Source organism: Vicugna pacos, chromosome 14, assembly GCF_048564905.1.
Source record: "Vicugna pacos chromosome 14, VicPac4, whole genome shotgun sequence".
Taxonomy (NCBI): Eukaryota; Metazoa; Chordata; class Mammalia; order Artiodactyla; family Camelidae; genus Vicugna; species Vicugna pacos.
Window position 1 is genome coordinate 71,949,803 of NC_133000.1, and position 26,104 is coordinate 71,975,906.

Sequence of the window (26,104 nt, forward strand, 5' to 3'; positions counted from 1 at the left end):
AGGACGGAGCCATGCTGGCCCCTGAGCTGGCGGAGACGCCCCTTTCCCGGCAGCGAGGCCCAAGCCTGGGCCATTGTTCTCACAGCTGCCCCGTCTCGGCTCCTCCCAAGAGCAAAGCCGCCCACCTAGCACCCCTGGAAAGGACGGTTCAGATTGAGCAGCTGCCCCGGCGACCACACGGGGCAGGGACTCAGAGCTGCCCGTTTTGCTTCCATTATTGGAACACGTGCCATCAAGACAGCCCGGCGGACAGGCCGACCCAACACCTGGAATTTGTAAGGATTCAGTGCAACTTTTAAAGCTGGAAGTCCCTCAGGCTAACCCAGCAGGGATCCCAGGGGGCACAAATAAAGTCTAGACCCAGGTTCTTCTCAAATCCTTTTTAATCATACACATGGCTCCCAGTGCTGCAACTGATATAAAAGCAGTGATTCCTGATTCTGTATAAATTAGCATTTCTTGAGAATCATTATAATGCATCAAGATACAAGCACTGAACGGCAGGACCAAGGGAAATCACAGTGAGGAGAAACGTTTGAAAGTCACTCAGATGCCGAGACAGGCGGACACCTGTCGGAGGTCAGGTTGTGAGGACGGGGCAGCCGGGGGACGGCGGTCTCTGGTGGCTTCCATGGGCGACCCATCTGCTCCCCACCTCCCACAGCAGCGATGCACGCGGGGGACGAGTGACACTGAGCTTCTTTCAGTACCTGGCTGTCATTTCCTCTGGGGTCACCCCCTCACGTGGGCAGTCCTGCAGTGCAGACCCCAATCTGCCCCTCTGACCACGGCTCGCCCGGCCCTACTCCGTCCGTGTACCCCAGGGGGCTGGGGCCCAGTGAGTCAGGCACAGCACCCGGGTTTGGTCTGTGCGGGCGGCCTGCAGCTGGTGATGTCCACGGTCTGCGGCGGCCCCTGGGCTCTCTGCCGCAGGATCACGGGCACCACCATGTCAAACAAGGTTTCAAAGAGCAGGTCCACGTTGTGCCCGGTCTTCGCGCTGGTCTCAAAGCACATCTGCTCCGCGGCCGGCACGTCCTTCTCGTCCAGCATCTTGTACTTGATGATCTTCTTGTAAAGGGCCACCGCGTCCTCCGGCTGCACCTGCCTGGGCAGCCTGGGAGCCGCGCAGCCACCACCGGCCGGCCCGAGGCCGCCCCCTCCCTCCTGCCGGCTCTCCCCGGGCCCGTCCTCGCTCAGGTCCACCTTGTTCCCCACAATGGCGAAGAGGCAGTCGGCCCTGGCCGTGTCCGTCAGGCCCAGGAACCTGTCCTCCAGCTCCAGCAGGCTCTGGGCGTGGTTCACGTCGTAGGTGAGGATGACAGCGGCCGCCCCCCGGCAGTACATGGAGCCCAGGCCATGGAACTGCTCCCGCCCTGGGGGAGAGGGGAGAGAGATGAGGTTACCTCTCCTGTCTAAGCACCCGACCATGCCGCGCCGGGCCCCCAGGATGGACCATGGAGCCGTGACCTCGAATGCAGGTGTGGCCAGAGCTAGACTGGATAGAAACACCGCTGGGCAGAAAGAGGGGGCGACAGCCTGTTCCCCATAGCAAGCAGTCCCTGCGCAAGCGCGTCCGCCCACCAAAGTTCACCCCCAGACCAAGAAGACACCCCTCCCTGCTGTCCTCCTGACGAGTGGCGGTGTGGCTTGTTCCTGCTTCTGCATCTTACAAAAAGGATGTTTAAATGAAATACTTTCAGGAACATGTGTGTGTGTGTACATATGCATGATACCTGAAGCACTATGCTACGCACCAGAAACTAACACAACATTGTACATCAACTGTACCTCAATTAAAAACAGAAACACTAGAGTCGGGGGTACAGCTCAAGTGGTAGAGCACATGCCTGGTATTCACGAGGTCCTGGGTTCAACTCCAAGACCGCCTCCAGAAATAAATGAGCCTAATTACCTCCCCCACCACCCAAATAAAATAAATAATACAATAAGAAATAAATAAAAATTTTGAAAAAGAAAGAAACCCTAAATGAAATAGTCCCATCAAGGACCATATGGTGTGTGCCACCTCCCAGCACGGTGGTCGCGCTGACGGGGCACCAGGCAAGTGTGTCTTCACCCGCACGCCTCCTGGAGGCAGCAAGGGCCCAGAGGTGCCCAAGCACTGGGAGGAGCTCTGAAGTGAGTCCTTTGGAACAGAGAACACACACTAAGGAAATACTCTCTTTTAGAGAGAACCATGGAAAACAGGGCAGCTCCACTTTCAGACCAAGTTGGGCGCCGCTGGGCACAGAACACTACAGAGGAGACGCGACATCCCAGGACGGAGGGCTGGCCCCGTCCCCGAAGCCTGGGCCCCGCCTGCCCCGAGCACCGAGGTGACAGCAGATGGGGAAGCCCTGGGCCCCTCAGACCCTCCTCTCCTGTCCTATCCTCCAGGAGGACGGCAGGACCAGGCCTGTGGGCTTACTCGCCCCCGCATGCTCAGTGCCACCTAATGTGTTGAGAAAGTGAAGCCACAAATCACCACTTCCATTTGTTTAAAAAAAAACCAACACTTTTTCCTCTTACATAAGGTTTCCTGGTTTGTTCTGTAACAATTTGGTCTGACTTGCAAGGCAGTGGGAGCCGTATTCACGTCAGAGGTTTAACTTATGCCCTGCTCTGCATCTCAGCTCCCACCTTGACTATGAAGTACAGACCGAAGGGAACAGGGAGGGAAAACTTCGGTGCGTTAAGCCCCCAAAGAACTGAAATTTCATCACACTTGAATACCTTTATTCCTTCGCATCGAGTCAGCAGAAGCCCTGTATGTGACAGGCCCAGCTCACAGTGAGGGACAAGGCCAGTGCCCCTCGCACCGGGGTCTCTGGAGGCCAAGCGTGACTGCGTTTGTGCCTGAGTTTTCCCGAGTGGCCCCCTTGGCTTCCCTTCTTCCTTGTTCATGAAGGGAAGACAGTTCGTTGACCCCACAAAGGGCAGTTCACTAAAGTAAACTGGGGCCCCTTCCCGACGCCTTCCCAGGCCCAGGGATTAATCAGCCCCATGTCGCTGCTGGCAGCCTTCACTCCCTCCTTGGGGGCGGGAAAGCCAGCCTGGACCTGGGCGCCCGACAGGGAAGAACGAGCCTGAGTCCACGGCGGATCTGACCCTCCGGCTCTGACCCTGGCTCTGTCCCCTTGCTCAGCCCTGTGGCTCTGCACCTTTTGCGGAGGAACATCGCCGAGAGGCTGCATAGACAGGACGGCCCACTCTTGAGGCTCCGGCCTTTAAGGGCAGAACACTTTTCCACTCACACGGAGATAAAAAGTCGCAGAACTGAGAATAACATTTGTCTTGCTGGAGGTTTACAGGAACACTGTGACCTGACCTGCGAGGTCAGCTGCAAGAATGAAGGATTCCGACACCAAGAAGTTTGCGCCAACCAGCCACGCCCGCTCACCTTTTAGAGCAAAAGGAGCCCGAACTCTGACTTGCGGAGGACGGTTCTGGGGGTGCCAGTCTGCCATCTACTCGGTCTGCTGGCTTCCTGAGTAAATTCGCTCTTCCTTGTCCCAGCACCTCGTCTCCCGACTTCCCGGCCCGTCGTGCAGCAAGCTGTAACAGGCGGACCTCTGTGGGCGAACCCCTCCCGCCCCGACGGAGGAGCCCAGAAGAGGCCCCTGGACGGACACGCCCGCAGCGTGCTTGCCCACACTCACGGGTCCTCGCAGGGCGAACCATCCTTTCAGAATATTGACACACCTCTCCCTAACTGGGATCTAAACTCCTGCAGCACTGGCCTGGGGTCTGCCTTCATTCCTTCCTGGGCTGCGTGGGGTGCAGCTGCCCCAGCAATGCCCGACCCTGCCCATCCGCCCCTGCTGCCAGCAGCTCTCAGGGGGACCGTGAACTTCTCAGATCAAAGTTCAGCTTCAACACCAGACAGCACAGGACGCAGCGAGCACCAGATCTGGGCAGGCGGGGAACCGGCAGCCCGCAGAGGATGGCCCAGCACTGAGTCTCCATGCGCCAGTGGGGGAGGTGGGCACGGAGAAGCACCCGGGAGGACAGGATCGCCTGCCTTGTCCCGGGCGCCGATGCAAACGTCCCTCACGTCAGTGATGACAGGGGACTGAGAGTTCCCCAGTTTCTACACGCCTGCACAACGCAACCCTTCAATTGCACGCTCTCCAGGTGTCACCAGCACTTCATCCCTAACAGCCTGCACCTGACCCCACCCAGGGCTCCCCGTCCCTGGGGCAGAGCACCGAACTCCCAGCCCAGCCCACCAGCAACTCCCAGCCAGGCCGTCACAAGGTTTGCCCCCGATGAACGTCTGTGCATCTGCCTGTGATTTCTAGTTCCAGCTCCAGAAGTGGGAGCAGAGCCCAGGAGGTCTATGACCTTGAGTGGGGAAAGGTGTAATCTCTGTTCTCATCCTCCTCTAACTGAACGTAGCATTTCCTTGCATTACACACATCAGCTACAAACCGGAAACGACTGCAGGGAGCCTGTACATGGAACCTTATTTGGAAATAGGGTCCTTGCAGGTGTAATCAAGTTCAGAGGAGGTCATGAGGCTGGAACCGAATCCAGTGTGACCAGCGTCCCAGTAACAGGAGGAGAGCCCCAGAGGCTCACGCAGAGGCTGATGAGGTGAAGGCAGGACGCCAGCAACAGCCAGGAGCTGGGGGCGCGCCTCTGGGGGCACCGTGATTTCAGACCTCCAGGCTCAGGGTCCTGAGATGACCTATTTCTGATGTTTGAAGCCCCCAGCTTGTGGAACCCGGTTATAACAGCCCAGGAAAGTCTTCCTCCACCAACATATGGCCTGGGCTGCGGGTCGATGGCTTCCCCATTCACATGCACCGAAAGTCATGAATGGAACAAAAATGATGCCCACGTGAGGGGGCCGGGCGGCCAAGAGATGCTTCTGTCCTCCCCCATCCACTTCCCCTCCCCTCTGTAAGCAGGGGAAAAGCTAGCCGCTCATGACCTTCTGTGAACCACCGGGAAGGAGAAGTTGAGAAGGACGTTCAGATGACAGGGAACTCAGGCACCCAACCTCGAGGAAGAGGAAGAGTCACGTGTCATCTGCGAGGCCAGAGTCAGCAAATCTGCTCACTTCCCAAAAACCAGTCCTAAAGCCCGAAGCTAAGTCACAGGGACAGAAATGTCTAGAATTGCTTCACTGTTACTCACTCAACCTGGCACTACCAGAGGAATGACCTTCACCCTCTAAACTGATCTGCACCAGAAGAAACAATCATCCAGGTCCAGCCCCCTGCCTTCTGAAGAAACACCCGGAGGAGGATGTGGTAGCCCCTGAGCGCGCCGTCAGAAAAACGAGCCAATTATCCAGCCAGAGAAGCAGCAGATCGGCCACGTCTTGAAGAGGGGCAGCAGTTACAAATGGTTGCTCTATTTTTTTTTTCTTAATGGAGGTTCTGGAGATGGAACCCAGGACCTGTGCACGCTAAGCATGCACTCGACCACGGAGCCGTCCCCTCCCTGCCGCAGCTGTCATAAACGGGCAGGTAAACTTCAAGGTGACCAGCAGCATCCCCTCAAAGTAGAGTTACCTGCCAAGCAGACAGCTCATCACCAGGTTTAAGAACTATTCTGGCTCTTAATAGACTCATGGACAGAGAATACATACTTGTGGTTACCAGGGGGGTAGAGGGTGGGAAGGGATAGACTGGGATTTCAAAATTGTAGAATAGATAAACAAGATTACACTGTATAGCACAGGGAAATATACACAAAATGTTATGATAAATCACAGAGAAAAAAATGTGACAACGAGTGTGTATATGTCCATGAATGACTGAAAAATTGTGCTGAACACTGGAATTTGACACAACACTGTAAAATGATTATAAATCAATAAAAAATGTTAAAAAAAAAAAAAAGAACTATTCTGGCTCTTACAGCGCGAGCACTGCACGTGAGTAGCTGTTCCAATGGCTAGCACGTCTAGGGCACAGACTACATCCAAGCCCGTTACACACACAGCCAGTTACTCCCCCCACCCCACCCCACCCCGGGGGCTGCTGCCCCCACCCACCAGGCCAGATGGAAACGTTGACGGAGGAGCAAACAGCAGAGGCGGGACCTAAATGCCGGTCACCAGGACCAGGGGCCAGAGCCCAAGGCCCAGGTCCCCAGCCCTGAGTGCGACCCTGCACTGTCAGATTCAGTCCTGCTCCAAGAAGGGTTAGGGGCTGACAGTGCTTCTTGACAGGGAAGAAATGCAGACCCAGTCATCTCAGCTCCCATGGAGCCATCATGCCTAGTATTTCTGGTCAGAGACCATCCTTTTTCACAAGGAAGTTAAGCAGTGTAGTCAAATGATTACACAATTTTTTAAAAAATGCCCAAGTTGATGTGAAAATTTTATGTTGTGTGTATTTATAAGTAATAGTAATAGTGAATAGTGGCCACTAATGTTTGGAAGATAAAGGCAGGGATTTTTTTTGTTTTGTTCATTTCTATCTCTGCAAGAGCCTGGCCCAGAAGAGGCCCAGAGCAGGGTCATAACAGGCCCTCCCACAAGTTTGTTGAATGAATAAATACACAACCTCACAGAACTGTACCTACCACAGGCCGCGTTTGGAATGCAGGATGCATTCCATCAACTGTATGTAACCTTCTATAAAAGTATGAATTACTATCTAATGTCCATACATCCCAGGAATGGCAATTTTAAAAAGTCTCTTAATCTCTGTGTATTTGCCAGGTGTTAAAAAAGACAGTGCTAATGGGGGAGGGCACAGCTCGGCAGGGGAGCGTGTGCTTAGCATGCATGAGGTCCTGGGTTCAATCCCCAGTGCCTTTGTTAAAATAAATAAATAAAATAAGCCTATTTACCCCCCACAAAAAAATTTTTTTTAATGATAGTGATAATAAAATAAACAAACCTGTGGTTAAAAAAGAAAAAGATGGGTTGGGGGACAATCCTGGGTTCGAAGGAGAAAGCCAGTATTTCAGCGTCTGGAGGGAATAAGAGGGAGTCTCTGCTGTCCCTCCGGAGTCGGAAACCGAGCAGACCCCGAGAGGCAGGGGCAGCACCAAGAGCGAAAGCAGAGCCTTCTCGTGGCAGCAGCTCCCGTGGGGGCAGCCGCCGCCCTCGGCAGCGGCGCGCACGGGCCAGCGCCGGGCCGGCGCAGGCTGCCACGCACTTTCTGTCCACACAGGCTCAAGTCTCGGCCTCACCCACCCGGGCTGGAATCACCTGCCTCCCGGGCCCCGAGATCAGGCCGTTCCCACTGCACCGGCTCAGTGACAGCCCCACGACGGCTCCATGTCACCTGCGGGGAGCCTCGCAGATACTCCCAGCAGAGACAGACTTGGAGCCAACGGCCACCGCCTGGAGATGAAAGACTAGGAGTTTAAAAGGAAAGAAATCCCACCTCCCAGGATGAACGGGGCATCCTTCCTGCCGGCAGGAAGGACTAAAACCCCACACGCGTTAATGAGTCAGACCAGCAAAGGGGGTGGCTACGTGCCATTTGAAAGATATACTAATATTTAAAATCCAATCATACACCTTAGTGGCTTGCAGTTAGAGGTCCTTTAATTTTGTTCTTCATCATCCGTGACCGCTAAAAGGCACTGCAAACACAGCCGGGCTTCATGACACAGAGCCCGCGGGCTTGCGTCAGTAATGAAATGAAAACCAGCTCTGTGGGGCTTAACTTCCGATCCGCCCGCAACTATTTAACTACGGTCATCCCGACCTACCCAGTTAGACGCCTTCCCTTCTAGTAAGTAAAGGAACCCAAACCCAAAGTGATTTCCAACTAATGAAAGGGCCACATGTAGGGGAGAGGAAGGGTATTTCAGAAAAGTCTATTTATTTTCACATTTCAATACGTGTACAATGAAGTCTACCCCAATCAGCATATGTGTTGTTTCTGTTTGGTCACTTGAGGGCTGGAAAAAACCCAAGAACACATCATATACGCCATGCAAACCACCCGAACACCTCTCCCTTTACCGGGACTCACTGACGGGCTTTCTGGAATAATTACTAAGGGCATATAGTTACACCTGGAACTTAATTCTCAGATTACCTCACTCTTTTCAGATATGAATTTGTTAAAAATAATTTGATAACAAGACCAAATAACTCAAAGGGATGTTCTGAACACTCCAGCATTTTTTTTAAAAAGAGGCAAATCCAAAGAAAACACACTTACATAACAGATTTAACTTTAAAAAACAAAAATTCTCACATACCAGAATATTTAATCCAATCCCCTTTACCTTCGACAGATACTCTGTTGTCCTGTGAGAATTAATTTCTAAAATGAGATTATCAGAGAGAAATTCGATTATTTGCTAAATTCTCTACTTATGAAAGTAGGGAACTAAAGTCACTTCAGATTTTTTGAAGCAAGTTTTAACTTGCTTCAAAGACGAGACTGAACTGCAAATGCCATATTAAGAAAACTCTTTATAAAGGGTTTGTCAGAATATGAAGTTACCTAGAACAGCTTCTTCTCTGCAGTATCCCACTCGGTAAATAGCCCAGTTATTTCCAGCAGCTTTGCTACACAGAATGTCTTTGTCTTCTCCTCCTCTGAGAAATACACAGAGGAGGACAAATGTCTTCCTGTTACAATCACCTCCCTTATCTGTGGCTTCACCCTCCAGGGTTTGAGATGACCCTTGGTCAACCATGGTCTAAAAATATCAAATGGAAAACTTCAGAAATAAACCATTCATCAGGTTTGAACTGTGTGCTGCGTTTTACATGATATTGTCATAATGGTCTATTATTAGTTATCGTTGTTCATCACTTACTGGGCCTAATTTACAAATTAAACGTCATCACAGGGTAGTTATGTGGAAGAAAAGCTACCGTCCCTGCAGGGTTTGGCACCGTTCGCAGTTTCGGGCATCCCCCCAAGAAAAAGCGGGGAGCTCTGTGACTCTATCCCAAGAGAAGAATATTAAACAACGTATGAACAATCTTTCCTGAAAAACCCTAAGGAAACAAAGGACTTTAAAGACGTTTATGATGTCTAGTTACCTCGCACTTAACAGACTGGGCGTGTTCTGATAAAATTCCCCAGAAAGTACAGTATCCATAGACAGACACTGTTCAATCAGAAACGCCTTCAGGGGATGAAGGGGCACCTGGATATAATGCTATGAACTGAACAGCACAGAAACCCCTTGACGTCAACCATAGTAAAGTATTTTGTTCAAATGTAGTCTATCGTTTTGAAATACAACAGCATTACGCTGTACATAAAAGTAAAATTTTAACATAATTACCTAGAAGAGTCAAATTCACAGAGACAGAAAGCAAAAATGTGGTTACCGGGGGCTAGAGGGAGGGGGACAGGGTTTGTGCTGAAAGGGGTCTGCACGTCAGTTAAAAGATGGAAAAGTTCTGGGGCTGATGGTGGTGGTGGTTGCACAACAATGTGAGGATGCTCAGTGTCACCGAGCTGCACACTTACAACAAGCAAAATGGTCAATCTATATGTCTTCTACCACACACACAAACTCTGTACGGCGAGGGAAGGGAAGGAAAGAAGGGAGAGGGGGAGGAAGGAAGGAAAGGGAGGGAGGGAGGAAGGAAAGGAAGGGAGAGAGGGAAGGGAGGGAGGGATGGAGGGAGGAAGGAGGGGATAATAGGCAGATGATACGCAGAAAGATGACAGACAGACGGACAGGCAGATAATAGAACTGCATGTAAAAACAGCGCCTACTGCTGGCCTGACCCCTGCCCCGCTCCCAGCTCACTTCCCCATGGCTGCAGTAAGTCCAGATTCATTCACCTGCACGGCAACCACGAATCACCGAGCAATCTGGTTGAAATGCAGATTCTGACTGGGGAGTGGGCTGCCTCCCCACACCCCACCTGAGGAGCAGGGTGACTCAACCTGGAGCCGTCCAGGGGCCGCGTTCATCCACCCAAGACGAGGTGCAGTATTAACCCAACCAACCCCGCACCCCAGGCCTGCGTGTGCTGGGGCTGCCCGTCACCCTGCCTGCCTCTGTGCCGGGCACTGCTCTGGACAGGGCAGCTGTGGGTTATCACCCAGGAAGCTGAAGGGTGACGCTGCCAGGTGTCGGGAACTTCACTCTGGAGCTGCTGGGACCTGCGGCCATACAGTCACCGACCAGAGTTAATTAGACTGGAAGTTAATTAGGTGCGGAATGTGTTTTTGCACTTGCTATAGAAAAGGTGCCCGGCTAAGTAAACAATAGGTCAACAGGCTTTGAAAAAAGGGAACAAAGTGTCCTCACAGCCCAGAGACTGTTTACAACCAGCCAGACACAACATACAGATAAGCGGTCACACTGCTCCCAGCTGCCCCTGAATCAGGGGCCTCACCGAAGAGCTCCAGTCATGACAGAAACTCAGACAGGGGCCAAAACAGCCTCCATGCCCTCTGACTTTTCCTTTTTAGGACAAGCAGCCAGTTAGAAAGGAAGAACCACTCTCTCTGCTCCCGGGCTCCTGGGGCTGCATCCTCACCAGTTCCCTTGGGTCTGCTGAACCCCATTCCTCTGACCAGGGCAGCCAGTGCTCCCTTGGGGGTGGCCAGGGAGCCAGCCCGGGCTGAGATGTCACCTCAGGTGCTGGGCAGAGCATCAGCTAGACGTGCACGCACACACATGTGCACTGACACGCATACACGTGCACATTGCAACTAAATGCACACACACAACTACATGTATGCACATGCACACATGTCACACATGCACATGTACACGCATACACACACATACAGGCACATGTGCAATTACACACATGCCCGTGTACACCTACATGCACACACATACATGTACATGAACGCCTACACACACGCACATACCCATACCTACGTGCACACACACACGCAGGTATATACCTGCATGCATGCACACACCTGCACCTCATCCACCCCACGACTAGTGGCACAGTTCTCAGACCTTGAAGCAGGGCCCAGGGCACCTACACAGCTTATCAAGGATCCCCAGGACGTAAGCAGCCTGTAACCCCGACAGACAGCGGCATGAGTACCTGGGGAAGGAAACAGCAGAAGATAACGGTTTAATGCCAGGCGTCAGAGCACCTCTGAGTTCTGTAAGGACGGGAATGAGACATTTGATCAAGCATTTTTAAAGCACTTCCACCCTGACTCATGTTAAAAGGCAATTTTCAAGAAAGGACAAAACGGACTCTCGAACAGATATAAAAAATAAGCGCACGTTAAAGACCTCAGCTAGCTTGTGGGGAGGGTGTAGCTCAAGTGGCAGAGCACATGCTTAGCATGCATGAGGTCCGGGGCTCAATCCCCAGCACCTCCTCTGAAAGTAAATGAATGATTAAACCTAATTACCTCCCCCCTCAAAAAAATAATAAATTAGGAAAAAGAAGACCTCAGCTAGCTCATCCACAAGGGAGCCAGATGGACGTCACATGTAGCTCAGAGAAGTCAGGACAGTGCAGGTGTCCCTGGGCACAGACGCCCGAACCCTGGGTGTTCAGAGGGACACAGGAACACAGAAAAGCGAGGGCAGGATGAAGTGATGTGTGAATGGGGGCAAAGCTGCTCCTCCACCAGGAAAAGTGACCTCCACACCCTCAAGTCTAAGCCGAGTCCCCCGCTAACTCCATCCCGCCGCCCACACCTGCTCCCCCTGGCGCTCGGCACAGGCAGCATCACACACGCTGGCTGGCTGACGCCGGCCTCTCGGCCCCACTGAGCCCCAGGACGGAAGGCCGCCTGCCTCGTTCGCTGCTGCTCCCTGAGTTCAGCGCAGCACCGATTCGAGGTGGGTGCTGCTCGAAGAAGTGTGGGCAGAACAGATGAGTGGACGGGTCCAAACTCTGCTCGCTCCGGGCACATGAGACCGGAAGTGGGAAGGGGCCCTGAGACTCTTTTGCTGAGGTGGTGACTGAGGTGCCACGCAGAGCAAAGCAAGGTATGGGAAGGACACAGTGAGAAACTCTGTACTGTGCCCTTTTGTGTTAAGGAAAGGCCTTTTACAGCTAGCAGTCTTCAACTGTAAGCAATTCATAATTACAGTTCCAGGCGGGAGGGTATAGCTCAAGTGGCAGAGTGCATGCTTCGCAGGCACAAGGTCCTGAGTTCAATCCCCAGTACTTCCATCAAAAATAAATAAATAAATAAATAAACCTAATTAACCTCCCACCAACCGAAAAACAATACAATTCCTCGACTTTAGAAAAAATGTTTCTGTCTTACTTCCGAGTCCCACATCCCTGTCTGATCATCGGACTCAGTGGAAACACAGTGGAGCGTTTACTCTTCAGCTGGAAGCTGGAACCGAGCACACTGCAAAGTACACAGAAAATCAATGTCCAACCCAACTCACACTATCAATAATTCTAACAGTTAGCCTTAGCGAGTCACAGAAAAGCCATGAGATGGCCCAGGGAACGCCCTGCTGCTTAACTCTCATCGGCCCCTTACAAAGGTTGGGGCACCTGTTACATATCAAGGAAAAGGAGGTAACCTGTTTCTGAGAGTCTAGGAGCCAAAGAGGCCCGTTCACAGCTCCCATCTTGCTTAAGCCTCATGATTACCCCTGTAAATAAGGCTCATTACTACAATTTTAAGATAAAGTAACTGAGACTCGAGACAGAAAGTTAATATCTTCATCAAAAAGGGTCCCAATTGATTCTTCTGAAAAAATAAAAACTGGCTGATTCCAGATGCAGCACAAAAGAAAGATGGCATCTCTGAATCTGTCTGTTTAGGTGACACTGTCATTTCAATCAATATCACTATTAGAGAAACGCAAATCAAAACTACGATGGGGGGAGGGTATATAGCTCAGTGGTAGAGCTCGGGCTTAACAAAACTACAGTGAGGTATCACCTTACACAAGTCAGAATGGCCATCATTCAACAGCCCACAAACAATAAATGCGGGAGAGGCTGTGGAGAAAAGGGAACCCTTCCTACACTGTTGGTGGGAACGTAGTTTGGTGCGGCCACTATGGAAAACAGTATAGAGATTCCTCAAAAAACTAAAAATAGATTTACCACATGATCCAGAAATCCCAATCCGAGCACGTATCTGGAAGGAACTCTAATTAGAAAAGATACATGCACCCCAGTGTTCACAGCAGCACTGTTTACAATAGCCAAGACATGGAAGCAACCTAAATGTCCATCCACAGATGACTGGATAAAGAAGTTGTGGCATATTTATGCAACGGAATACTACTCAGCCATAAAAAATAAAATAATGCCATTTGCAGCACCGTGAATGGACCTAGAGATTATCACACTAAGCAAGCCAGAAAGAGAAAGAAAAATACCATATGATATCACTTTTATGTGGAATCTGAAAAAAAAGGACACAAATAAACTTATCTATGAAACAGAAACAGACTCACAGACACAGAAAACAAACTAACGGCTACCGGGGGGGAAAGGAGGTGGGGAGGGATAAATTGAGAATTTGGGATTTGCAGATACTATCATACATGAAGTAGATAAACAACCAGGTCCTACTGTGCAGCACAAGGAACTATATTCAACATCTTATAATAGCCCACAATGAAAAACACTATGAAAAGGAATATATATACGTGTATGTATTACCGAATCACTCACTACGCTGTACACCAGAAATCAACACGTTGTAAACCGACAATACTCCAATTTAAAAAAAGGAAGAAGAGAAGTGCTGTGAGACGGCGGTTTTCCCAAGGCCGCGCAGGCACACGCCAGCCTTCTGTTTGAGAGAGACCGCCGCTTTTACTGACGCCGCCGCCGCGGCTCGCAGCCTCCAACAGGGCGGTGAACCCTAGGCCACAGGGCACAGAAAGGGTCCTTCCTTCTCCAGGACTCGGGCCCCTCAGAAACCTGCACTGGCACCAGGCGAGGCTGTGTGCCCATCTCACCACCAAAGCGCCCGTGGGGACGCCTGCATCCAGCCTCCCAGGGATGGCGCGCAAGGTCGGGGGAAGGGCAGGCTCGTCACCCCCGACCCCGGGCCAAGTGGGACGATACCTGCCTTAGCCGCTCTGTCTCTGACAGCACGTCTCAGACGGGAAGACGCGGGATGCAGTGCACTCACCTCCTCGCGCATGGGCACTGGGTCGGCATGGCACAGCCAGCCCGGGGTGGGCCTCTTCTGAGCCTGCCCCCCTGCCCCGGGGGACACCAGTGCTTCTGCGGCTGCCGGCACCAGGCAGTTACCGCATCCCATGTGCACACCCTAGACTGCGTGTCGTGCACGCAGCGTTCCTCCGGGCCCACTCTCTCCGGGGCAGACGCCACTGTGAAGGGCTGGCTTGGGACCAAGCGCATAACCCTGGGCGGCTCGGCCAGCCCAGCTCCAGCGCAGCACCCCCGGCTGTGCGCAGACTCATCTGTTGCCGCCTGGAGTCCCGGTGCCGGGGGGGGGGGGGGGGGGGGGGGGGGGGGGTAGGTGAGATCGGCCGGCCCTCAGCAAGCACCGTCGTCCGATCGATCTGAAGCTGCGCGGAGTCAGGTCCTGGGGAGGCTGCGGAGACGCGGCGACTGAGCAGAACCCCTGGAGGCCGGTGTGACGGCGCACCGGCCCCTGCAAACGGCGCCACACGGTTCATCCTTCACACTTGCGCACTCCCGCCGGCAGGCCAGCCCCTCGGGCGTGACCCGCAGCCAAAGAGCTTCGATGAGGGCGAGTGCTGGTCTATGGCAAGAGCTCTGGATGCCTATCAGGCTGTTATAAAATCAGGAACTTTCAGAAAATAAACAGGGAAATAGCGGCAGGATACACAGCCAACGTGCGCGCACTGGCTGGGCACCTTGAGCTAGAACACCGTGTTCCTTCTCTTTCCTTTTGCTAGGTTATTTTATTTTTTTAATTTAAGTATAGTTGATGTACAGTATTATATGTTACAGGTGTACAATATAGTGATTCACAATTTTTAAAGGTGTACTCCATTTACAGTTGTTATAAAATGCTAGCTATAGTCCCTGTGCTGCACAATGCGTCCTTGTAGCTTATTCTACACACGAGTTTGTACCTCTTACTTCCCTCCCCCTATGCTGCCCCTCCCCTCGCTGGTAACCTCGTGTGTTCTCTGTGTCTGCGAGCCTGCTTCTTGTTATATTCACTAGCTTGTTGCATTTTTTAGCTGCCACATATAAGTGATATCAACCAGTATTTGTCTTTCTCTGACTTACTTCACTTAGCATACCTTCTAAGTCCATTCATGTTGTTGCAAATGGCAAATTTTCATTTTTGATGGCTGATTAATATTCCATTATCTATACGTACCACATCTTCTTTACCCAGTCATCTGTCGAAGGACATTGAAGTTGTGTCCATGTCTTGACTATTGTAAAATGTGCTGCTATGAACATTGGGGTGCATGTATCTTTTTAAATTAGTGTCTCAAACACTGCATCCTTTGAGCCAACAAATATTTTTTAAAGTTTTAAGTAATTCAAGGCAGAATAAGAGATAATACCATAATTCTAATCTTCCAGTACTATTTAATGCTCTAGTACTAACATCTCATAAAAACTTCGAGAGCTATCCTGCACCATTTATTTAATTCTACTTAGGCCACGAGTCTTTGAAGAAAATTCCCTATTTGGAAATGTTCTTGGCTGAGGATTTTTGATACAATCCTAACAATTTAACAGTCAGTCACCAAGCATTTAGCCACCACGTGTAACAAGTGCCCCTCTAATATTCAGGAAAGAAGGGAAAGCAACCTCACAGCGCCCTCCTCATGTGCTGCATGTGTTCACTTTGTTTGAGGAGAGGGAGCAAGGCCGTGGCAGAGACTGACAGAGGCGTGCTCGGACACGTCGTCCGTCAGATGCACCAGGCCCGGCTGCGTCCGGAGGGGCCTTGGAACAGGCACAACCTTCCAGCGCCTGGGCCCCCGGAGGCTCGCCCACCCCTCCCTGCCCCTGCCCACGGCCCCCACCCTCCTGACTGTCACTCCCTCCTGAAGCAGTAGTTTTACAAATAAACACAGGAGCATCTAAGAAAGAAAAGGTCTTTTGTTACCCTACCATAAAAAAAAAATCCCACAAAACACTTCCTTCCCAACCAACGCTCTGGCAAACCGAGGGCTCTGAGTCCACCGTGTGGGTGCAGCCCGGCCCCAGACACGGCACTGCTGCCTCCACGCTGCGGGCCGGTTCTCCAAGACAGGGGCTGCAGACGCCTGGGTTTGGGCATTTGTGGAAACACAAGTGGCCCTTCAACAATGGGGAGCTGATGAGTATCAGGAAGTGAGGAGAAAAGTGAGGTCCCAACCCTGCACCCTCTTTCCAAAAGCAGATGGGAAATCTTAGACTGTAAACTGCAAGTCCTTCCACCAAAGGCCACTGAAATCAAAAGTTGGATATCTAAAAGCCAATCCACAGTCATCTGAAAACATCCACCCTCCAGTCCCCGCCCTGGCCCCTGCTCACAAGGGTAGGGTGGGGGGACGAGAAGGGTGGGTCTTATTCCTTCTTGTCAGCACCTGGTGTGCTGTTTGATTTGCTCTGTTCCGTCTGGCCAGCTGACCAGGCATCAGGGAGCCAGTCTCCAGGTTAACCTGGCTCCGTGCACGGCGCTCCCAGGGCAGCGGGTCAGGGCACCCGCTCAGTGTGGGGAAGGGTGGAAGGGACACATGACTCCAGTGTAACCTGGGCTCAGCTTCCTGGTTCACAAAAGGGAGGTGACAAAACACCAACCAGACCAAGCAGCTGCAGGAACTGAAAGAGACTAGGCCCCCAGAGCACTCGGCATGGTGTCCGGCACACCTGCAGCCAGGCTCATCACACAAGCAGGGGCCCAGGAAGGAAAGGTCTCCGTCAGCAACCTGGACGCGCTCCAAAAATCCGTCCCAAGCCGGCTGTCCGCAGGACACCAGCCCGATTTCTCAGCAGGCTGTGGGAGGGAGGGTTTGAGCAGGGAGGCCCTGGAAATTAAAAGTATGCATGCCAGACACTAACTACTATATACAAAATAGATAGCAAGCAAGGGCCCACTGCACAGCACAGGGAACTCTATTCAACGTCCTGCAGTAACCGATAATGAAGGAGAATAAGAAAATGAGTGTGTGTGGAAGTAGGGCTGAAACATGACGCTGTGCACCAGGAATCGACACAACACTGTGAACTGACCGACTATACTTCAGTGAAAGCAGTAATAATAAAATTCACGTGGAGAGGCCTCCCAGGTTTGCCTGGACAGCGTATTAAATACGCAGCTGCCTATGAAAGAGCGCCACACTATCTGTCATTTAAAGAACAGGTGAGAGTTCTAGGTCAAAGCTGAGGGACGTCTTCCCAGAGTCACTTCCTGGAACCGAAGACGAACAAGAACGACCGATCGGTACTCCTCACCTCTGTCTTCGACACGTGGGCAGTGCGGCACCGCCTCCTCCTGGCCTCCGCGGGTGTGAGTTACCTGCGGTCACGGTGACCTGCTCTCCCCCACTCTGGCTGCTTGCACGATGTCATCCTTGCCGGTCGTTTTCAGTTTAATGGTGATGTGTCCCGGCACAGCCTTCTTTGGGTTTGTCCTGTCTGTGGTCCTCCTGGCTTCCGGAATCTGCAGGTTTATGTCTGTTACCGGATCTGGGGAGTCTCCAGGCATTAGTCCTGCTCATACTTTGTCAGCCCGTCTTCCTCTTCTGCTTCCAGGACTCTGAAGACACGGTTAGATCTTTGTCCCTGGGCCCCGGCAGCTCAGTCCTTCATTCTGCTTTCTTTCTGTATTTCAGATCGGAAGCGATGGATTGCTCCGTCCCCTCTCCAGGCTTCCCGCCTCTCGCCTCCATTCAGATGCTGGGTCCACACACTGAGCCTTTCATTTTGGTTGTGATTCTCTTCAGTTCAGAAACTTCCATTAGGTCTTCTTTCAATCTGTTTTCCTGGGGCTTTCTGGTTTTTGTTTGTTTGTGTAGTGCGTTCGTAATTGTTCACCAAAGCATTCTCACAGTGGCTCCCCCGATGCCCCGGTTCGATAACTCGGGCATCTCGGTCATCTCAGTGCCAGCATCTGGTGATTTTTTTTTATTCAGTTTGAGGTCTTCTTGGTTCTTGTATGACAAGTGATTTTTATTGGAACCTGGACATTTTCATACTGTATTATGAGATTCTGGGTCTTCCTTAAACTTCACATTTTATCTGGCTCCTTCTGATAACACGGGGCCAAGTGAGGGGCTGGGCAGGCACGGGCTCCTCCCTGGCAGATGGAGACAGACATTCACGCTCCCCCTGTGGCCTCCACGGGCACACGAAGGGGGAGGGCTCCTGACCACCTGCCGGGGATGGGAGCCTGGCCCCCAGCAGGCCTCCTCCGGCGCCACCCTAGCGGGGGACCTGGGGGGCCTCACTCCAGCAGGGTGGACGCCCGGCACCCACTCAGCCTTGCGGGCGGGCACGGGGGTGGCTCGTCTCTGCGCGTTGGCTGGAGGACAGCAGTTGTTGTCCAAAAGCTTTACGTCTTACTGGGCTACCTCTTCCCTGGTCCTTTGGTGAGAAAGCAGGCTTTTGTTTTTGTTTGGTTTTTCTCTGCAGCCTTTGGCAGTTTTGAATTCCTGGGTTCTTCAGCTGCAAGTCTGGGATAAACGAGGCAAAAAGAAAGCCCAGGGAGCTCGTCACTGTGTCGCCTCTTGGATCCCGAGGTCCCCGGCCAGCCTGACCTCTCCTCTTCGCCTTTCAGAGTCTTGTTATGTTTGCTTTATATGTGATACCCCAAGTACTCACCTGTGATGAGTGGGAATAGGGGAAGGTGTTTCTGCTCCGTTTTCCCAGAAGCAGAAGCCCCAGCGTGCTGTTCTTCATCTCTAAATAGACTCCCAAAGTATCAAAGTCAAAGGAGATAAGCGCCCTCAGAGAGTCGTTTCAAGGACACATAGAATTAACTCTGCGGAGCAGTATTTCCTCACCACGCAAACACTGGCCTATTTTTAGATGCATTATAGGGCCTGTGACAATGATATTTTCACACTGATCTTATCATTCAGAGTCAATACATCGTTAAGAAAATAAAACTGCTAATTCCAGCCTCTCCGGATTGTTCCCTCTGCTTCCAGTGATTTCATCTGGCAAAACTTGGCTTGAAAAAAAATACTGCAGAGTGAAATGCTAGGTTCTATGGAGAACGTAGCAACAAACACAACCCCATCTTCCCTCCAGGAGTCTGGAAACCAGAGGAAAGACGCGCGGGGAACAAAACAGCAAAGGCAGAATGCAGCGAAGGACACCAGGTCACGCAGTGGCACAGTCTGGAGGAAGGGGAAGCCCTGCCCCTGCTTCGACTGCTTCACAGAATCTGTGACACTGAGAGAGGGGACAAGATTCAAGCTGGGGATCACGAGGGGAAGGGACATTCCCAGGAAAAGAGACGCCGCAAGCGGAGGTGAGAACAGAGCAAAGACAGGGTGTGTGAGACAAACTCCAGACAGCACACGGGGCTCAGCACCTGTCTGGATAACAGGAGAGGACGGGGCTGTGAAAGTCCGTCATCACAGTGACGAAGCTGTCATTCCACGAATAAAAGTCCCTTAAACTCGTGCGTATGGACATGTATGTGCGTGTGTGTAAAATTTCTTTTCCCCAGAGAGGGACGTTCTGTGATGTCTCAACAAGGTGATGGGGCGAGTTCGATTAGGAACCATAAAGTTTCTATTTACCCTGTGAACTTCGAGATAATAAAGTGTGGAGTTATCGTCCAGAGACACTACGGACGAGTCAGGTATTAGCTCACGAGTACGGCTGACCTCAATCAGTTCAACTGGATCTCTCAGGCTGCAAGGCGCCAGTGAGCCCTAAGTCCCTTTCCCCACCCCCTGAATTCCTGGCACCTCCTCCAGGGGGCCCCCGGGCTGACCTCCCAGCACGTGCAGCTGTGCACAGGCACCTTTTGTCCTTTAAGGTCTCTCAGTATAATGGCGCTTTGTTTGCCCTGCAGAGCCCAGAACAGTTGATTTTCTCCCACCTACCCCAACACCCACGTACACATTCAGGCCCCTGTTTTGGGTCCAGAAAACAGAGGAATTCTGCAAATGACACCTTGACCCCTGAGGGTACTCGTTCAAAGTCTTCAGTAGTGCTGAAGATGTGACCCTCCTACAAAGACATTAACCATCACCATAAAGACACAGACCACCTACAGAGATGTGTACCCACCTACAAAGACGTGGGCCCCCTACAGAGAAGCGGGTCAACCAATGCAGATGCGGACCACCTACAATACAGGCTGTGCAGGCTTAACGTCCAGATCCCAAACCTAAACTAAGATCCATTTCCAGGACTGCTCTTTCAGCAGGAGCCCGTGCTCCTTAAATCCAGGCCCCCCGCTCCCCCAGTCTGGCCTGGTGCTGGACACACAGGAGAATCTGAGAGCTGCTTGTCAAGCTTAACGAAGCAGGGGTCCCCTCAATCACTGACAGCTGAACTCTTCGGGGAGTTTCTATAACTCCAGAAAAGACCTTTAGAAAAGTAACTTCCCCTTACATGACCGAAACCCAGAAGTCAGCAAACTGTTTCTGCAAAGGGCCAGACTGCACGCTTTCGTCTTTCTGTGCTCTGTGGTCTTGGCTACAACCACCCAGCGCCACTGCCATGAACACCGGGCACGCTGGGCGCCGACAGACTACGTGCAGTGACAGCGCGGCCCAGTGACCTGACCTGGAGGAAGGTGAGCCACCCGCCAGAGGCTCTCCTGCCACACCAGCCCCGCCTGTCGGGCGGAGGGTCGCCATACTAGGGCCTCAAAACCCACTCAGCAGCTGCGCTAATAAACTGAGAGCTGGCTAAAATCCAAGTCCTCCACCCGCTGGCTCCACACTTGGCCTGGGCCGATCGTTCACCCACATCTGTGCCACTCTCTCAAGGCTAAACGTGCAGTCCTCACAGGCCAGGCCGGAGCATCAGGGGGCCACAACCCTGCAGCCCCTCCAGAGAGCCGCACAGAGAGCTGCTCTCCAAGCTGGTCCACAGCCCTGCTGCCTTTGCGAACCTGAACTAACCCCACTTCCGACACAGCATCCGCGCCTGGATCTGGAAGCAGCTGCCTAGAAGTGGGGCTGGGGGCTGCGGCTTCCGTGCAGAGCAGAAGGGTGAAGGGGGCTCGCGGTCCTGAGATGGACGGCCGCTCTCATCAGGCATGCCTACTTGAGTTCCACCTCGCCTCACAGATGAGGCCATCAGTCGGGCCACAGGAAGCCAAGACCTCTTAGCTAATCACAGCACGAGCAATTACGTTCCCCTCCACCAGACACCATGACACATGTCACAGCCTGGAATTCCAGCATCCTCTCCTGGGTTGCACTAACATTGTTCAAGGAAGGACCTTAAACCAACTGCTCGAAATCTCTCCACTTACTGCAGAATTACTCACTGGAGACCCACCCAGGCCTCTCTTGTCCCGCTGTGACGTACTTGCTGGTGGCAATCATGGTCTTAAGCATCCAGGGCTGGGAGGCGTTTATTTAGCAAACACTGACACAAAACGTCCTCCACCGAGGTGCCGCTCAGAGCACACATGAACTCACTGACCTCTAACAACAGCCGCAACTGTCCCCATGTTACAGATGAGGAGGAAGACGTGCAGAGAGGTGAGTCAGCCACACAGCCACACGCGTGGTCAGCGGCTGTGGCTGGCAGAACAACGCGACCCCCGCCCCCCGCAAACATGTCCTAATCCCTGGAGCCGGTGAACATGCAGTTAAGGGGGACCTAAGGTTGCAGATAAATTAAGACTTCTCACCAGCTGACTTTAAACGAGACTACCCTGGATCAGCCGGAGGTACCCAGGGTAACCACGGGGCCTTTCAAACGGGGGAGAGGGGTCACGGTTCCAAGGATGTGACACAAGAAGGGCTTGGACAGCCTCCACTGGCTTGAAGATGGAGAAGCCACAGGCGCAGGCAGGTTCTGGAAGCTGGGAAGACAAGGAAACTGGTTGTTCCTGGACCCTCCAGAAAGGAACACAGCCCTGCTGACGTCTTGATCTCAGCCCAGTGAGACCCCCTGGGGACCTCTGTGCCTTTCTAGGCCACTTGGTTTGTGGTAATTTGTTACAACAGCAGTAGGAAACGAAAACAGATTTTGATACTGGGAGTGGGGAGCCACCAGAACGAATGTGGAAGTGGCTCTGAAACTGGGCAACTTGCAGAGGCTGGAAGAACTCAAGAAGGTGGTGGAAAGAGCCTAGATTGCCTCGTACAGACCGCTGGTAGAAATACGGGTGTTAACAACCTGCCAGGCTCCGAGGGAGCGGGGAGTGCAGAAGAGAAAACCTAGTTTGTCCTAGGGAACACCTCGGGCCGCATGAACAGACTGTCGGCAAGCAGCTGGACCTGGGGCACTGGCCGTGGGGGGCCAGACGGAAACGAGGAACCTGTTACAGGAAGCCAGAGCAAAGGGGGTTAGCGTCAGAGGTGGTCTTCAAGGAGAGGCGCTGGGATGCAACAGGGTCCGCTATCGCCCCATCCTCAGGAAATGGGGATGAGGGAAAGCGCTAAAGAGGAGCTCCTGGGCCCCAGTGGGGTCTAGCCCAGGCGCTGATGGGGGCTCTGCCTGGGTCTCTGATGGGGGGTCTACCCCAGGCTCTGATGGAAGGTCTACCCTGGACTCTGATGTGGGGGGAATCTGACGTGAGGTCTGTTTGGGCACACTGGTCACTCCCTCACCACCCTGCTACGCTTCCTTCCCATCAGTGACGGGCTGAGACATGGTACCATTTATCTCCTTGTTCGCCTCTCCCCTCCTCTGACGCCCAGGGAGCAGCGCCCCCCTTGAGGTCACTCACTGGAGAGCACGCACCAGAAGCAGGGCCCGCAGGTGCGCCGTCGGGCAGGGCTCACATCTGCTGAGTGGTGGGCGCATCTTTTCAGAGCTCTCGGACCAGCCGAGGGAGTGACAGAGAGGAGGTGCTGGCAGCTTCTGTCTCGTCACTGGGTGATGGCCTTTTGCTGCCGGGACTCGCCAAACCATTCAGAGGGACCACCCCACATGCCTCTCCCTGACAATCAGGCAAGGGTCAGGGTGACGAAGACACAGCGGCAGGAGAAGGGCCGGCCCTGGACGAAGTCTCAGTCCCACTCATCCTCTCCGGCTCCGAGTCCCCACTCCTACTGTCCTAATCCCTCGGAAGGAGCCTTGTGCCAACTGAGTAAGACGACTAACTCCTCAACAGCCCCTCAACAGCCCCGCAAGCCGCCTCCTCTCTGCTCCACCCACCACTCTACTCGCGGGCTTCGGGCAGCAAGCACTCTGTCACTTGGCAAGGACATGCCGAGGGCAAAACAGGAACTCAGACCCCTTACTACCATTTTCATTACATAAACACTCTCCTACCCCACCCACCCAACGTGACTGAGAGCATGGTTAAAATACGGTGCGTCCTTAGCTGGGCTTCAGCCTGCTGCCTCACTTCTAAAAGTTAACATGAATGCAACTTCGAAGACTATGTCTGTGGAATATAAAGAAAATTTGAGAGCAAGGCAAAAGGAGGAATCCCCTAAAAGTTAAACTTTTGAATTTACAACAAGGACTACCTAAAAGGCAAAGATTCATACCTGCCTTTTCCCGCCAAGTTGCCCAAAACCCCACAGTCTCTGAGGAACCAGGCACAGAGGTGGCCCATGTCACTGCTGACTCCACGTCTTGGTCACCTGGAGCGTGTGTACACAGGAGGTCTGCGATGTTGGGGAGGAAGCCTGACACCCCCCGCTGGCCCAGGGGCCTAACTGAGCTCACACCCGGGGTTCCGGGAAGAGGGCAGCTGCCTAGGCAGACAGGAAATGAGTCGCTGCCCCCGGGAGCCCAACGAGGACCTCTCATCAGCCAGATTACAAAATCCTCTGGCCGTCAAGATTCCAGCCGCATCGCGTCCTTGGCACTGAGGAAGAAAGCGGCCAGTTGAAATCACACTGCTCCTTCATACTTTAGATGCCAAGACGCCTGTTCTGACACCAAGGGTCAGCTCCTGTTCCAGAAACACCACACCATGGGGTGAAGGTCAGCTTCTCAGGGCAGCCCCTGTGGGGCTCTTGGCTTGGGTCCCCCAGGGCCAATCCTGCATTACCCTCTTGTGAACCAAGGACAGCAGTGAGGTCCAGCCAGTCAGTGATTCTAAGGACCAGCCCTGTACAAGACAGGCAGACAGGTCGTGTAAACGTGATCTGATTTCTAGAACTCTCCTTCCATCCCTACCAAATGCTTAGTGCTGAAGGCTCAGCTTAAGTGAAGAATTTTAGAGGAACCTCACTTGGCCGTCTGTGGGTGAAGAACAGAGCAGGGAAGGTACATTTGTACCTGGGAGGTGCAGTTTTCACAGCATGATTGCAAATAAATGAGTCAAGATGTTAAACCACCACAGTAACAAAAAAGGACAGCAACAGAGAAAGCAGGAGGGAGGGAGGCAGGGTAGACGTCTGACAGTGGCCTTCATTAATTCACTTTTAAATAGCGGGTGAGTTATAAGCTTGTTTATTCAGGAGACTGGTGCGCCCAAGTTGGCAACTTAAAAGTTCTGGATAGGACCTTGACGTGTTTGTATCACTTTTTAAAGTGCAGGCATTAACAAAGTCAGACCTTAAAGTCACGATTCCAAAAAGTCACGCTCATTGAAAACAGGTCACCCTATTCACAGTTTCTCTCCTTACCTGCAGTATCTCATTCTTTTTCATGGGGAAGGAAATATATTCTATTGTAACACTCTGATCATCAGTGTAATTTAGCAGAGTTAACAAACTGAAAGTTTGAATCAAGAACCTGTGATAAACTACTTTAGAAGACTTACATATATACTACATACACTAAAAATAATTATTCCCCATTTTAAAAATGCCTCTACATAAAATCACTTCAAAATCCCATAAGGTGCCTGAGCCTAGATCAAGCCAATGATAAGCAGAAAATGCAAACACCCACTGGCACTGAGGGAGGAGACCTGCTTTGCTGCCTGAACCCTCAGGGAATGTTCCAAGCCTCCGCTTTCTCTTTCGTAAGGAGGGGTAATTATCCTATCTCTGCTCATCCTCAAGGTTTTTCTGGATAGCCACTGGGATCCTGTTGGGGGTAGGACTTAAATGCCGCTGGTTACCACTAGCTGGCTGGGTCCCTTGCTCTGGAGCCAAACGTGCCTAAGGGTACACAAGTCGTGCTTTCCAAGCGTTACCTGGATGGTCGCTAAGGGGCACCGAGTGTCTGAACAGTTTCCCAACCAGCAAAGGAGTCAAGTGGGAACAGAGAGGGGCCAAGGGGGCCCGCACGCTGTGACTGGGCGCCTGATCCCCGAGATGAGGACCTGCGGAGCAAGGGCGGGACCCCGTGTGGGGCGGGAGACGCCTGCCCTGGGGGGTCTTTGGCCCAGGGAGACCCCGGCCCCGAGGGACCCCTGGCCTGGGGGCCGCTTCTCTCGGGCTGGAAGCCCCTCGCCCCTCACCTGCGGTGTCCCAGATGGAGATGTTGTAGGAGCGCCACTGCTTCAGGTAGAAGGCGCCGCCCACCGTGCTGACGGTGTCCGTGAAGCGCCGCTCCATGTACCTCTGCAGCAGCGACGTCTTGCCCACGTTCATGTCCCCCAACAGCACGATCTTCCCGTCGGGTTTCCTCATCTTCCCGCAGGAGGCCCCCTCCTTATCCCCGCGCCCTTCCGGCCGCGCGCAGCTGGGGCAGCCTGACGCCCCGAGACTATCAGACCCGGGACTCGCGGAAACTCGGACTCGCGGGGCCCCCGAACTTACGGGGACCCTCCGGTCCCGACGCCTGGGAACGCGGAAGAGGAAGCGCGTCTCCGCGCTGGGCAGGGGCCGGGACCCAGCCCGACGCCCACCTCGGGTGTGCAGACCGCGGAGGCCGGCACCAGGTCCCGGGCGCCCCGGGCCCGCCCCGCCCCCGACGCCGCGGGCCTCGCCTCGGGTCCGGCCCCGCCCCCCGTCGGCCCCGCCCCACCTTCCCGCACCCCGGGCCGTCCCCGCCCACGTGGACTTGGCTCCGGGCGGTCCCGGGGCTCTGCCCCCGCGCGGGCGGCGCTTTCCGCGGGGAAGCCTTCAGAGGACTCCCGCAGGTGGCAGCGCCGGCTCGGGGCCGCTCGAGGACGGAGAGTCGGGTCCCAGGAGACGGGTCTGCGGGGCCACCGCTCGGGCCTCACCCACCGCAGGAACTCGGCCCCGGCCTGGCGACCTCAGAGCCGAGAGCCCCCGCAGGAGATGGGCCCCC

At 53.2% G+C, this 26,104-nt stretch overlaps 1 protein-coding gene across 2 annotated transcripts; it reads right to left on the minus strand.

The window, feature by feature from the left end:
• Positions 1-373: 373 nt before the first annotated feature.
• RAB20 (RAB20, member RAS oncogene family) lies at positions 374-25,775 on the minus strand. 2 transcript variants are annotated; one of them, XM_072976561.1, is made up of 3 exons: positions 25,329-25,457; positions 3,404-3,558; positions 374-1,376 (listed from the first exon to the last, which is right to left on the minus strand). In XM_072976561.1, exons 2-3 carry the CDS (start codon positions 3,468-3,470, stop codon positions 844-846), a joined length of 600 nt encoding a protein of 199 aa, XP_072832662.1. In that variant the 5' UTR covers positions 3,471-3,558; positions 25,329-25,457; the 3' UTR covers positions 374-843. The 2 variants fall into 2 exon arrangements, with proteins under 2 accessions (XP_072832662.1, XP_031530751.2); XM_031674891.2 differs by lacking the exon at positions 3,404-3,558 and having other exon boundaries at positions 25,329-25,775.
• Between the last annotated feature and the right edge of the window lie 329 nt (positions 25,776-26,104).

Bases quoted from the DNA above. Each gene is read 5' to 3' on its own strand.
- RAB20 (XM_031674891.2), bottom strand. From the start codon at position 25,500: ATGAGGAAACCCGACGGGAAGATCGTGCTGTTGGGGGACATGAACGTG. The intron at 1,377-25,328 runs GTGAGGGGCGAG...CCTCTCCCCCAG, and splicing joins CTCCATCTGGGACACCGCAG to GGCGGGAGCAGTTCCATGGC.